General features: G+C 39.3%; 1 protein-coding gene across 1 annotated transcript in view; it reads right to left on the reverse strand.

The window, feature by feature from the left end:
* The window catches only part of FOCAD (focadhesin), an 87837-nt gene extending 76270 nt beyond the window's left edge, over positions 1 to 11567 (reverse strand). Inside the window, exons 1-4 of the mRNA XM_031056887.1 lie at positions 11486 to 11567; positions 8474 to 8548; positions 6573 to 6727; positions 2003 to 2107 (exon numbers count right to left, since the gene is read on the reverse strand). Coding sequence (XP_030912747.1) covers positions 2003 to 2107; positions 6573 to 6727; positions 8474 to 8548; positions 11486 to 11542 — 392 coding nt within the window. The 5' untranslated portion in view covers positions 11543 to 11567. The remainder of the gene's footprint in view (positions 1 to 2002; positions 2108 to 6572; positions 6728 to 8473; positions 8549 to 11485) is intronic.
* Between the last annotated feature and the right edge of the window lie 4290 nt (positions 11568 to 15857).

The following is a 15857-nucleotide window of genomic DNA, read 5'->3' on the forward strand; positions in this document are numbered from 1 at the left end:
AAGGGACTTATTGGCCCTTTGAGGGATGGCAATGGGCTGGAGGAATAAGCACTGCTCAGCAGAGGCCAAAACTGATGCGTTATCAACACTGTTCCGGCTGCAGATGGCTGCTCTGGAAAAAGTTAACTCCATCCCAGGGAAACACTATATAATAAAATGCACAAATCTGCAATACCTTAATTTTCTTCCATTTCTTTTCAGGAACTGATCATGATATTGTGTCATCCCAAGAAGCTGTATTATAAAATTAATTCTATTGTCCAGAATTAACACTGGCCTAAACCACGTTTATTTATTACCCTGTAATACTGGTGACAATAACAAAACAACTTGAGAATGTACTGTTGCATTTTGATTTTTCATTGATGATTTCCATATGGAATACTTTTGCACAGTTGACAGCATAATATATGAACACTGTAATGGTAGATTATTGTTTGTGAGCTACCGTATACATTCTTCAATTCCTTACAAAAAAATCAGGTTTAAATGGCATTTCATGGAGCACAACTACAAAAATTGTTACATTACAATGAATAGATAGGTTGTTCTGTACACTAAAAACCAGAAGTCAGGTTTCAAAATCTCAGGGTTCTGACCCTATGTCAAGCAATCATTTCTCTTTATTAAAGTTAACTGTAACCAAAAGGGAAAACAAAAATCATACTGGCTAAATAAAAGTCTGCTTCTTATTTTTAGTTCTCTATTACTTTATTTTATACTATTCTGAATTACCAAATTTCACCTCCACTGTATGTTACCAGTAACTTCTCCTCAGTGAGTGTGAAAAAATGTAGTAACTTTTCTTTGCTCTATTGGGCAGAGACTATTTCTTTATTCCACTCACATCCTACCATCCTCTTTTTCATACGAAGCCAGAATTAAGTTCCTTTAACTTAGCTTCTTCTACCAGAAGCTTTTAAAAAAGGTTCCAAAAGAATTCTGTCTTTGTTACCCACCTTTCATTTAAAACTGCTCTATACGAGTAGGGATTTTGTAAAGAGAGCTGATATTGCCACATGAAGAATTTCAGGAATGCAAACACATCCAGCACATGAAAAAGCTTGTTTCACTTCCTTCCCTATTTCGTTTTGCTCAATAGAAGGCATGATTCCTGTGTCTCAAATAATGCATTTTATATCCTTAAGCCATTATAGCTACAGCCTCCTACAATGATAACTCTTAACTGCATAAAAAGTAGCTTGAAAAGCATTCATAACATCTACCAAGCATTTCTGTTCTCCAGAAAAGGTACAACAGGGGCTTTTAATGTCAGTACTGACTCATGGTTTCTCAAGAGATGGATGAAGTCACTACGATGTCCTCTTCAAAAGTCTGATATTGCACAACAAGAAGCTTTAGGTAAGTATCTCTACATCTTTAAGTATTTTATTTTTACCTGTCAATCACCTTAACAGCAAAGGCATTTGGGAACTTGACTTTTGTAATAAGAACAAAGCAGGAAAAACAAGTGAGAAGGAAGTGATTCATAGCTTTAAAATAAAATACTTATTAAAAGAAATATTAGAAGTCATCCAGTATTTGAACAAGTACTAGTACTTGTTTTCTCCCCCCCCCACTCCTCCCATTGCCCCACTGCCACTGTCCCTTTTGAGCTTATGGCGGCAATCTTATCCTTATATTAAAACTCCTTAAAACTTTCAACCAAAAAAAAACCAACCAAAAACCACAGAATCAGATCATCACTTAGGTTGAAAGGGAACTACTCAGATCATCCAGTCCAACCCACATGCTCAAGCAGTCAGTTAGTAAAGGCTACCCATTATCACATACAGTCAGGTTCTGTTATCTCTAAGGACAGATTCCATAACCTCTGTGGGCAACCTGTGCAGCACTTCATTACCTGTGCAGTGTGAACAAAGCAAAATACACAAAAAAGAGTAAGATCAAAATCCAGTATTAACATAATTTTCTTTTTTTTTTTTCCTGGAAATCAGACAGAAAGTTATTATTGTTTCTAAATAAAGAATGTAAAACCAACCTGATTCCATACAGACTCCAAACAAAGTGATCTCCATCTTTTCGCAGCTGAACAGCTTGAATTTGTATTAACTTGCAAATAGTCTTTACTAAACCGTGCACATTCCTGTTGACAAAAATAAGTGAGCTACCATCAAGTATCCAGCTACATTAATTGATTAGTACATAAGAGAAGGAACAAAATTGATGCTTGAGACCTGAGTTCTACTTAAGGACACCTTTTAACATATTACCACATTGTTCTGGGCAAGTTGTGCATTTATGCGTCTTTATTTTCTTTTGACATAATGAGCAAAACAGGAAAGAGAATATTCATCCATCAATTAAAACTTTTGACAGGTTGCTTCTACCATATATTACAAGAATGGGAATACAAGGCAAACAGCACTTTTAACCGTAAAACCTTTACCAAACTTGTCACCACCTGCAGACAGACTCTTTTCTATAAGGTAGTATGGCATGCCAGAGAACATCTAGAGAGCCCCACAGTGGATCCCCCCACCATTAAATGCTTACTTTTATAGTTTAGATAAAGGCAAAGTACTATATTCTCTCTTCTGTGCTGGAAAGCATTGACCCAGATCAAAAGTGATAGAATATGCTTGTATTTCTCTCTCTCTTTCAAAAGTGGACCAATTATAAGATGTGCTTGTAATCTTTAAAATGACTGGCTGTTGTGACACTTGGCTCTCAAAATACTGAAATCCGACAATATAAGAAGACATTGAGGTTTAGCAAAACTCTGCTGCAGAGCAACAGGAAGATGTGCCACAGCCTTCTAAATCCTAATATAGTAAACCTAAAACATAGAGGAGGAAGGAGATTTTTGGATGGGTGTAGGGGAGGGAGAGAGAGAACAACCTTTTAAATTCTTCACTGCTAGAAAAAGCCGGGGAAATGAGAGTTTGCAAGATTATTTCCCAGCTTCAATTGGGTAACTGCAGCAAGGAGGAAAAAAAATGAACTGTAAAATACTTGGTAAGAAAACCATCTTTCCCATTCTGAAACTTCAGTACTCCTGGTCCTATTTCCCAAGCAGGAAGTGGGGAGAGAAGAGATGCTTCAGGCTTTGCACTCATCTCCTGAACAGAGGCAACACAATGTCATATTGCAAGGATTTCCATCCCATTTCCCATCTCCTACAGGCATGGATGCTCAGTAATAAAAACATTCTGAAAACATGCTACACAGAAATCCTTCTGCCAGTGTCTTTAAGATTACAATAATTAATTGTTCCACAGGATTTTCAGTAGATTGATTATTTATCCTTGTTCATTACTGAACACAGGCAGTGTTTTCCCACCATCATCTAAACAGAATGCTGAAAACCAATCCTAAAAACACGTGAAAATACACATATATGTATTGATGTATGTAAACATATTTCCTATATGTGCATAAACAGACAAACATGCATGTAAATATGATGTTCCATGAAGCTTAAACTCCTAGGGCATCAAAGGAAACACTTAAGAGCCAGTTACAGTACAACGATACATACAATGAGAAGGTACTGCGAACCACACAAATTAACTCAGATAAACATGGGATCTTCATCTCTGCCAAAACAAAATATCTTTTCTAGTGTGAATAATTTGATAGACCTGACAAAATATAATCCAGCAGGTGTGCCTAGCCCCTGCAAAACTCATTGTAAAGATGAGAGGCAAGAACACAATGTGAGTAGTCTTTGCCAACAAAATATACACCTAACTCCATTCAGCATTGATAGTGCTCAGTGGTTGCAAATGCCTTTCTGTTAGTTGCCACTGGCTGCTAATTTTTGTTTTAGCAACACTGTGTACCAAGTAGTGCAAAGCCACACAGATTAAAATTTGGCAGGGAACAGAATGATGGACTGCAGACTTCAATTCTAAAGCAAGGCAAAAAAAAAGTACTAGCACTGAAAAGAGTCAATTTGAAATTGTCAGTTTAATGAGCTCCTGAGGCTACAGACGTTTTAAACCACAGACTTCTGTGGTTAGGCAACATAAACGCTGCTTTGCAATCCATAGTGTATGTGGTTTCATTTGTAGCAGCTTGGGGGAGGAGGGGGTGGCAGTGGGAAAGAAGCCAAAAATACATAAAAGGTTACTACATAATTTGCCAGCTCTTAGTATAGCAATCAGTTATGTGTGGGTTTTACACATGAAAAAAAATTTTTAAGAATGCATTAATATTTCATAACCTTATAAACTGTTGATACTGTAGCAAACCCTCAGCTCCCTCAGCTGAACAGCAAATTCAAATTTCTTAGTCTGCAAGCCACAGCTGATGCCTTTTCCCTGGTTCTAGAATTATGAACCAGACATGATTAAGGCATAAAAGAGTTTTTATCTTGGTATTTAATAAGTATCCTTAGGTGCAACAATTAATCAAGGTGGAATACACCAAAGTGCACACACAGAGTATATCATGTATACAATTTTGTAGACCTTGCAAATTAGCATGTTTGACAAAGGTTCCCCGATGAGGAGCTGAAATGAATGGTATGACATCTCCCTATTCTAAAGTGTTCCCCCCGAGATGGGCTTGAGCCTAGTTTACAGAATATGTTCTAGAAAGGGCCTTGTTTTTTCAAGATAACGAGAGACTTTCTGGCTCCCAGCTGTGAGGCCTTTAGCATGTTTGGTTTTCTGGCCTAGCAGAATACCAGGACTTAAGCTAAGATATCATAACAAAGAATTTCAACTATGTATGCTAAGAATACTGAGAATACATAAAAGGTACATAAAAAGAAAAGGCAAAAAATCATGATGGCATCACAGCTAATAAAATTTTTACTCCACCTTATGCCACAGGACTCAGGTTCTCACAGTCTTATCACATGTACTTTTACTTATTTGCTATACTTATGTAGAATCCTCCCTTAACCCTAAAATGCCCCAAAACGTCGTCATTTGGAGGACAGTGGTTTGCAGAGATTACCCATACTATAAAAATGTATTTACAAAACTTCTTCTAGGAAACTGTAGTTATTTATAGCAAACCCAGCATAGAATTAGTATCAGCACAGCAAGACCCTACCTGTAAACAAGCAAGTCACATGGTTAGAAAAAGTTCACATTTGGCTCAGACTGAATATGAGAAACCTTAGCATAAAACTGATTTTGTGAAGGTGAGAAGCGATGAAGAACATGTCTTGAATAGCATCGCTCTTGCAGCCTCTGCACTGAGTCTACCAGCATAACATATCCCAAACATAGTTCTAAATAGCTGGTTTGGCTAAAAACAACTCTACCAGTCTCTAGCAAGAAAATTACACAACCTGGTGCAGAAATCCACTTATCAGTCAAAAGTGAACTTAATAAGGTTGGCAAATTTCTCCCGAGCCTCCCCAAGGTTGGAAATCTCTCCCCAGTCATCATTTGACTTGCTATTCCTGAATGTTATATACAGTGCCTCTTTGCCTCACAAATGCATTTTCTCAGTATGTTGGACTGGCAGTCTAGGTCAAAAGATCACTACAAGATGTAATCATTCCATTTCCGGAATTGTGTAGGAGGAAATAGGTTCAAAGTAAAGTGATTTCCTCCTCAGCAGACAAGGAAACAGACTGCAGCATTCCTAATCTCAATACACATTCTTATAGAGACTTTATTTGAGCAATCAGCTTTTTGACAGACTGATATCCCCTCTGTGCTGGTTTTGGCTGGGATAGGGTTAATTCTCTTCACAGGAGCTGGTATGGGGCTATGGTTTCAGATTTGTGCTGAACACAAGTTGATTATATAGAGATGTTTTTGTTATTGCTGAGCAGGGCTTACACACAGCCTCCTCTGCTTTTCATGCGGCCACACAGGGGAGGAAGTTGGGGGTGCTTGGCAGGCTGGGAGAAGACAGAGTCAAGATGGGTGACCCCAAACGACCAAGGAGACATTACAGACCATATGACATCATGCTCAGTATATAAAATTGAGGGAAAGAAGAGGGGGTGTACAGAATGATGGCATTTATTTTCCCAAGTCACCATTATGTGTGGTGGGGCCCTGCTCTCCTGGAGATGGCTGAACACCTTCTTGCCCATGGGAAGAAGTAAATTAATTTCTTGTTTTGGTTTGCTTGTGTGCACAGCTTTCACTCTCCCTCTTAAATTTTCCTTATTTCAACCCACAAATTTTCCATCTTTTACCCTATCCCTAATCCTACTGGTGGGAAAGTGAGTAAGCAGCTGTGTGAGGCTTGCTGCTGCCTGAGGTTAAACCACAACATACTCCCTCATAATGGAAGTTGCTGTCATTTTCTTTCCCCTTTCTATGCTAGGGGCAACAAAACTAAGCAATTCATTGAATTCTGAGGTTCCACAGTTCAAAGTTTAGAGCACTAGCCTGAACTACTAACAATTTCAGCTTACATCCATAGAATACTCTAAGAGTTTTTATGTCAGACCCACACTGTCACATAGCAAAGGTGAAAGCAACATCCTTCAGCAGAGTGGCAGGGCAGCAGCAGTTCTTAATGCCATGGTGTGTCTGAAGATACTGACACAGAACTTTTCTTCTTCCTCTGTATTTTTAAGGGAAAAGCAATGACTGATAACCAGCTGACAAAAATTAGGCAATAAACACTACCTTGCTGAGGGAATTAGGTTAAGAGCTCCATGAAGAACATAGTCAAGCTCAGCATGTTTCTCCACCACAAGTGCCACCAGGCCCTCACAGCAGGCTGTTCGCAAGGCAACATTCTCACTGCAGCACTTCTCCCAAAGCAGATTCAGAGCAGGAGTCTGAAGGCAAAAGCATGGGACACAGGTATCAGACTGGTTTATCTTTATTCATCTCAAACACACTTTGAAATAAAAAACAGCTCAATCGTTTCTCCTGAAGCCTTAGAGAGCACAAGAGGTAGTTGGGGTACAGATTCTATTCCTGAGAAAGCCAGGACAAAAAGTCAAAGAAAAGTCAGGAAAAGCGGGGACAGCTCCCATTTTCTTGCCCTCTGATGTCTAGGCCCATGGTAGGGCATAACATTTACTGTCTCTGACAAAAAGGTAATGCAGATGAATTTTTCAGCTGTTCCTATGCAGATAGAATCATGGAATGGATTGTGTTGGAAGATGGTTAAAGACCATCTAGTTCCAAGTCTGGGACATGGAAACGGATGCCACTCACTGTCAGGTTGCCCAGGTTCCCATCCAACCTGACCTTGAACACATCCAGGGATAGGACACCCACAGGCAGGTTATCATCAGTTTCCTGATTTAAAAAATAAGGATGCAATTGCAGACAACTTCAAAACTGCCATGACAAGCTGTGTCTACACCAAGGTGTAGCACAGACAGCTACAGACAGGTTTACAGAGGGCTATCCAAAGGTAAGTCGCCTTTACTAAACACATAAAGTTCTATTTGCTAGTAAGCATGAAGATTTGGCAGTAACCATCAAAACAGCTGCTGGTTTCCATGGTAAATTAGTATTCACAGATTAGTTTGCTGACTTTGTGACTTTCAACTGGAGAACAAGGAAGGTTTTAAAACAACCAACAGTGCAAAATGCTCTTGAGTATAAAGAGAGTCAGCAAAGACTAAAGAGATGTCTAACCAGCACAATCTTCTGCCTCCTAGCATATTAGAATGTGTTGCTGTATTTCAGTCTTATATCTTCAAGTAAGCAAGCATTAAGGGGAAAATATCAGCTTGTAGCTCAAAACTAGAACATAATTTGGGAACTTGATTATGATCATGACTGTGAAAGAGCTTCTGTTAGATAAATTACACACCTCCAATACTCCCTCACATCAAAACTTAGTGCTTTCCAGGTCTGGGTATGTTAGAGTGAAGTCCCCAGACAATGGAATAAAAATCCACAGATCAACTTCTGTTCATTTCTAGACATGTCAGCTTTTGGGGACAAAAATCAGAGGAACAAATTCTAGCTAACACCTTTCCCATTTGCTGTGGGAAATGTGACACTTGAATTTGCCAACATTTCATATACCTCTCTGTTAACAAGACATGCACTTAAGTGAACTTGACTCATTTAAAATGCAAATGCTAAGCATGCCTTTACATCCTGCTCCCTCCTGAAGAAATACAAGGTCTAGTTACCTGATATGAAATATAACACCAATGCAGATATATAAAAAGCCATACTTCTTGAAATTTTTATAGCAATGTAAACAAATTTCCAACTCAAGAGACAATGTCTCAGTCTCCTCACTTCATTCTCAGTAACATAGCTAAATTAAACTCTCTTAAACTGAACATAGCTAGATATTCTGGTATTCTGGTATTCATAGGTATTCTGCAGGATTAAGGCTTCTGCCATTAAGTCTTGTACTGGAAGTAAAACTGCTCTTCTGATGCCAGAGTTTAACTGTTTCCGTATGCCCAGACACATATTGATAACTACCTTATTTAACTTCTAGAATTGTATTAAAATTACACAGTGAAAAATGGGAAAACCTAGAAAAAACACATAGAATAATCAAATAATGATGACAAAGGAGATGAAAGTGAAAAAATGCCACAGACCTGGTCAGAAGCCTGTTTGATCTTCTTCGAAGAAACTTTTTCTTTCAGTACTGCAGCAATCAGATGGCCCACTGCCTAAAGAGAAAAAGAAACAAAAAACACACAAAGATGCATTAAAAGAAATAAAATTAAAATAAATAAAATGCACATGCATGATTTCTAAATTCTCCATTAAGAAGTCTTTACAATGCTGTTGTATATGATCATTTCATTATGATTGAAATACCAACCTTATGGCTATTGAAGACGAAATATGCTTAAGGGTCAAAAATTTCCATAATGTTGATATACTCACTTTTACTGTTTTGCTGAGGTACAAAACAAACTTCCACAGGGCTCCACTAAGTCCAAAGGCCTCTTTTTACAGGTACATAGGTATTTAGAAATTGCAGATATTTTTATGCAACAACTTCAATAAACTTTATACCTCCATTGCTGCACAGATCTCCATGTCCTTAAAAGCACTAATAATTAATAAATCCTGTACTATACAGGGAAGCAGAAGCAAGAGAAGAAGCAGAACACTGCACACCTAAGCAACTTGCCCAAATTTTTGCACCACAAGTTTTGCCTTAAGCACTTTGCATATCCCTTTATCACAGCTCCTGCCAGAAATATTTCATTTACTTTAAACAGGGCATTTGATATTAGCATTATTCCTCATTAAGCTATTCCATGGCAGAAATCGTTAACAAGCTTTAAACAGTCAAGGTCTTCAAAACAAAAAGTTTCAGTTCCCCAAAACAGCCCAAGTTTATTCTTTTGAGGTAAAGATTAAGTTCCTCATTCTATTTTAGTAGAAGTCTGATTTCCTCAAACTGTCTTTTAAAATCTAAATGTGAACTGAAATACCCTCAAAGGCGTCAGGTGTTTGAACCTAGAATTTTATTTTCTGACTCATTTGTAATGTCTTACTCTGTCTTGTTTCATAATATTTGATACCCTTATACAGAAAATCCATTTTTGTGAAAGAGAGAAAGACATGTTTTCATAGTAACAGCAAAAAATGTTTCAGACTATCAATGCACCCAGAACAGCTGCTGAATCTACTCTTCTCTGCTAATGACAGATCATTACTTTTGGAAAAAGCAAACTAGGCCAGCAAAGAATAAAAATAAAAATTAGCATTTCATTACTGTTAGCATATAAAAAGACTGGAACAGACTATTTTCAGTGTTTCAAGGTTCCTTCTCCTTTCAAGATTCATTTCCACCTCAGTCATGCACTAGTTGCTAACCTGTCATAACAAACCTAAATAAGAGCTTGTATTTCTTGCAAAGACAGCACCTGACACACTCCTAGACTACAAGGACTATGCTTTTCACAAGTAAGGAAATGTACTCTAACACATTTGACTTAAAAAGACAGGTTATTTGGAAATCTTAATCTTACTCTTGAGGAGACAGAAGGAAAAAATGGGACCAAGTCAAAGCAACCATTTATCTCTGGTTACAATGAACCCATCACAAGACCAACAGCGTGCTCCCCAGGCAGATCAGATGTCTTTCAGTGCACTTACAAGGGAAGCCAACATCTTTTTCCTGCTTAAAAGGACCTTCAGAAGTTAATTCACACCTACATCCTTAAGACACTTCTGTTACACAGGAAAAGGGGCTTATTAATAGAAAATTGGCTTTTGCAGTGACTTAGCTATACAGAAAAGTCAAAATGCAGATTAGCTCCCTGCATTTCTAGAACTTGATTAAGCAGTAAAACTTCAAGACCTACAAATCTGTGCTCAAGTTCCTCACTTTTCTGATCAGTGTGTAGACATACTCTGCAGAGCAGATATCTTGGCTAGCCCCAGAAAGAGAAGACATCTCTCATGAAGTTGAATCCCAACCTGCTTATAGTTTGAAGATTACAGAATGCTTTCCAGGGTCAGAATACAAGTGGAAACTATCAAAACAGCCAAAGAACAGGACAAAATCAACCAAAGCACATTAGGAGACCTTAATGATTTGCAGCTGCAATAATGAGCCAAGACATTTAAGCAATACAACAGTGTACTACAGGGACATTCTGCACTAAAGAAAAATTGACTGCTTCGAAGATGCTGAGTCCTACTCATCAAGGCTAATGGTATAAACTCATCTGCAGTGCAAGACTCTTTGCTAGACCTCAGATGAACTCCAGCTTTCAGGAACATGGCTTTCTCTCCCAAATGCCAAGTTGATGACAAGTAGACTTGGATCTCTCTTTCAAACCTAATTACTGTTAAACCAAAGAGAACTGACTGAAATGAAAAGGCAAGAGAGGCACCAGGTTTCACAGACCGCATTCTGATGAACTTATTTCACCAAACAAATGGGTACATATTTAATCCTAAATACAAAACAGGAGAGGAAGAAAACAGGGAAATTAGCAATGAACTTACAGCCAAAGAGATAAATTTTTAACATTAAAATGAGAAATTACCAAAGTAAAGAACATGTATGTTACCAAGTAAAGAACCAGAGGTTATTACTGCTATTACTCTTTCCTGTCCATTAAACACACTGTGATAAACACTTTTTGTACATTATAATTTCAGGTGAAAATGACGAGGAACAAATGTGTGGATCAGAAAATAAAGGGGGCTGAGCTGAGCTGCATATACTTATCCCTTGATGACAGACAAGACTGCAGCAATTCATCAGTTCTCACCACCAAGGAAGAAACAGAGCAGTTCTATGAAACATTACAAAGTATTTCAGTCCCACACACAGCATCTGGTAATTTCTGGCTTCTTGAGATCACAAGGTCACTAAAAACCACTTGGCCACACTCCAACCTTCCAGTCATGGAAAGTTTCTGATTTTCCTGAAGAGACTTTATAGTGATGAGAAATTATGGCCTGTGTTTCAATTACACAGAGAGGACAATTAGGATTTTATTGTGATTTAGGAATAGTCTGTTTCTCTGGTTTTCTGACTTTGAAAAAAAAACAACAAATAGGCAGATAAGCAGCAGCTGTTGGAACAAACATTTCTACAAACAACTTGATTTGTCTTAATGGTTTTCAAAAATTACCTGTGACTGAACAACTGCATTAGGAAATTCAAATCGCTTCTTGATGTCATCCAACATTTTGGCTCTGTCATATGACACTAAATTTCACTCTGCAAGAGAGATTAAAAAAATATACTTAGGATTAGGAAGGACAGCATACTACTTCTTACACCCTCTCCATCCTCCCCCCCATGTTTATGTTGTATTTAACAACAGATGCAAGCATTAAAGCATTTTCTTCCCTCTCTGAAGTCCCATATCATTTTGTCTTTTGGGCTTGAACCCAAGAAATGGTGAACACTCATTGGTCCTGCACAAAGAATGGGTTACAGACATTTCTTAAAGCTGCAATAAATATACCATTCCATACGGCACAGCGTATGTGTGCTCTGAGAGCACGTATTCTTGGGAGCATTTTAAGTATATTTCCTTGAATTGAAAATGAGACAGCTCAAAAGGAATGTTCACAGTCTCACAAATATTATTTAAAATGCAAAATTATCCATAAACTTTCCATCATTTCATGCAAAAGCAGAAGTAAAACAAACAGAAGACCAACCCATGAGACTACAAATAGTAATTGTAGTTAGGGGCTGGAACACTTGAAGTGAAAACCTTCCCTGTAAGCTGGAATATGCAGGTGATCACAAGCACATATGAACCTACATTAAAGAGGAATCAGAAGTCAGATTATTCCACAACAATGAAACTGATGGCCACTGCAAATTCTCAAATATTTCAGTTTACTGTAAACTCACCTCCAGTCCCTTGGAATGGCTTCCTCAAAAAACCAAAAAAGCTAGTACTTGTTCAAAACCTAAGCGTAATCCTTTGCAATAAGCACTGAGGAAACATATACATGGAAAATACTCAAATTTCAAGACATGCTATCAGTGTCATACATTCAGAATCTTGCCACTTTAAAAAAAAAGATGGAATTAAAGCCTGGATACAAGCAACACCGCATGTGCCACAAAAAACGCCATTTATGGCAGGAATACTCAAAATTAATAGCTACATTAATAGATCAGTGAACACAAATTCCTCACAGTTAAACAGTGAGGTATTCCCATACACTTGTGGATTACATGTTTGAAAGTGCAGAAGAAAAAAACAGCACTGATGCTGGTATGGTATGTATAGTTTCAGAATAGATGTTATGGCATTTTGAGACAATAGGTGTCCGTATAATAAATGAACACTCATTAAACTAGAGCTGATATCTTGCTTTAAAAAAAATTAAATATTCCTACAGCAAACAATTCCAGATGTACCTAGATCTGTAGAGCGTGGCTAATATCTCCAGTGGATCTAGATGTATCAGCCTATCTGTATATATAAACCTAAGCCCCCTCAGTTCTACCCAATATGCAGCAAACTGAGGTAAGGCTCCTTCCTGGACAGTTTTGACATGAACACACTGGAATTATATTGTATCTCTCATCAGATAATAATTTTTTACCCACATTAAAATGAAAAACTACTACAGAGAATCATTACAAGCCCAGAACATACTTTCAATGTAAGCACAAATCAGCTATTCCAGATAGACTAGAAGTCTGTTGCCCTTGCATCAGACACAAATCCTAAATTTCTATCAATCTAAACTAAATATCCACAGGATAGTTACAATGCAACAGCTATATCAGTACAACTAAATTAAACACTACCTAAACTGTTCCTCAGTCTTCAGCATTCACCCTAAGCAAAGGTAACTGTGTATCCATACGGAATGTCCATAAAATTTAGAGGATACATGGATAATCAAGGCTGGCAGAGACCTAAAGATGCTTTTTGTTCAACCTCCCATTCAAAGGAAGTTCAGACATGTAGTCAGACCAGGTTGCTCAAGGCTTTGCTTCAATTTGGCTTTAAAAACCTCCCAAGATCGGGGAAGGCACCACTTTACTGAGCTCTCCTGATCAACAAAAGCGTTCTCTCCATCACTAGGCTTTAGCTCTTCTTCCATGAACTCCTGTGAAGCGCCTGGCTATGCCTTTTCATCCCCTCCACTGGTGCCAGGACTGCTACTGGCTACCACTGTTCAGCTGCCCCTCCTCCCAGCTGCACAGTCCTAGAAACCACAGCGTCTCCTTACAGGGAAAGGGGCTCGGCCCCATTATCTCCATGATCTCTGCTGAATTCAGTCCCTATCTCTGCCTACACAAGGATCCAGAATCGGATATGTCAAGATGAGATCTAAGGTGTGCTCAACAGTGGTGGACAAATCTCACCCTATGAGAGCTCTGCCACACATCCTAGAGCAATGCCTGCAAAGGCCTACGGCCACCCCTCAGAACTGCTCCCCAGCCCATCCGTAAGTGGTGGGCCAAGAGAAGGCATTTGTCATTGCTGAAATTCCTCAGGTTTCCATCACCTGCTCCTCTAGTCCATGCAGAGGGCAGCCCCACCAGCAAAAACACATCCTATCTTTGATACAGGAACAGGGTGGGAGATAGTGTTGAAAGCCTTGTTCAAGAGAAGTTAAATGACAACTACTCCTCCACTTGACTGCAAAGCCAATTATTATTTATTAAAGGCAACCACGTGGGTCAGGCATAATTTTTCCTTGGTAAATCCATACCCATGTGTATTACTCCTAGTAAGAATCATTGAATCAGACAGTTTTAGAACAAAGGTTTCCAGAGCTCACATAGTCCAATCCTCTTATCAAAACTGGTCTGAATCTTCCTCTCTACCAAATCCAGTGGAGTTCTGAAAACCCACAAGGATGGAAGTGGTGGAGTCACCACCCCTGGAAGTGCTGAAGAAATGATTGGATGTGGCACTTTGGGCTATTGTTTAGCTGAAATTGTGGTTTTCAGTTAAATGCTGGACTTGATGATCTTGAAGGTCTTTTTCAGCCTCCACAATTCTATGATTGTGGGTCTCTTCCACCTCAGGACATTCTATGATACACTATTACACATAAAAAACCATCCACCCCAAAACCATCCACACAGACACTCACGACAAAGAAAGAAAAAACAAGGTATTGGAAAGGGACCTTGGCTTGCTTACCCAACTTAGTCAATGTAAGTGATAAGCATCTGTGTAGCCTTAAGCTTGACTTACTGCAAGATAGCCACAAAGTTGTTCTCTCACTGCCCCTCAACTGGAAAAGGGGCAAAAATATGATTAAGGGTTTATGACATAATGACAGGAAGATCACTCAGCAATTACTGTTTTAGGGAAAACTGACTCAAGCTAAGGAAATTTATTTTTACCAATGAAAACTGAGTAGAATAGTATGAAATACAAAAAGATTCAGAAACACATTCCCCCCCACCTTTCCTTTCTTCTGGGGTCAACTTCACTCACTACCAACTTCTCTATCATTTCCCCCTAACCGGAGCAGAGGGTCAGGAAATGAGGTCACAGTCACACTTTTCCCTATTCCAGTATGGGATCCCAAACATAGTCTGCAGTTCTTCATTAACTTCTCCAGTGTGAGTCCCTTCTATGGGGTACAGTTGATCAGGAATGGACTGCTCAAGTGTTGCCAGAAAACCTATTTCAGCATGGGTTCCTGTCTCCATGGTCCCACTGGTCGTTTCAGAAGCCAGCATGGCCTCCTCTCCACAGAGTCACAGCCTCCTCTGGGCATTCAACCAGTCTAGCATGGGGTTCTCCACTGGCTGCAGGTGGACACCAGCTTCACCACGGACTTCCACAGGCTGCAAAACACACACGGGCTACTTTACCATGGTCTTCACGATGGGCCGCAGAGCAATCTCTGCTCCAGCACCCGGAGCATCTTGTCTCCCGCCTTCTGCATCTTGGTGTCTGCAGGGCTGTTTCTCTCATGTTCTCACTTCTCTCCTTGGCCTGCTGTTGTGTAGCAGTTTTTCACCTTCTTAAACTCTTTATCCCCGAGGATAACTGATGGGTTTGGCCTTGGCCAGTGGCTGATCTATTTGGAGCTCTCTGGCATTGGCTGTGTCAGATGTGAGGAAAGGTTTTGGCAGCTTCTCCCAGAGGCCACCCCTGTAACCCTTCTGCTACCACACCCTTGCCACGCAACTCTAGTAAAGCATTCTAACGCTAAGACGGACAAGCATTGCTCATTCAAGTGAACCACAGAGAGGCTGTGACTGCATTACACTTTCGGATCTGGTCCAGTTCTCCAAAAGAAACTTTGTCAAAGTAAATTAAGCTACGTAAAAGAAACTGAGTTCAGGGAGCCTGAGACCACATTTCTCGCCTGTGGTCTGAGAGCCTTTGGCTCCCTTTTAAGGTCTCTCGATTCAAACTGGTGTTCCTACCCAGCCAGGAGTGGGAACACCTGCGCACTCCCCCACCGCTTGCCTGCGACAAAGTCAAAGGTCTCAGAGCGACCAGCTTTAAACAAAACCGTAAAACAAACAACATCCCCTCTCACAGGGCAGTAGCA

This window comes from Geospiza fortis, unplaced genomic scaffold, assembly GCF_000277835.1.
Source record: "Geospiza fortis unplaced genomic scaffold, GeoFor_1.0 scaffold12, whole genome shotgun sequence".
In the NCBI taxonomy this organism is placed as follows: domain Eukaryota; kingdom Metazoa; phylum Chordata; class Aves; order Passeriformes; family Thraupidae; genus Geospiza; species Geospiza fortis.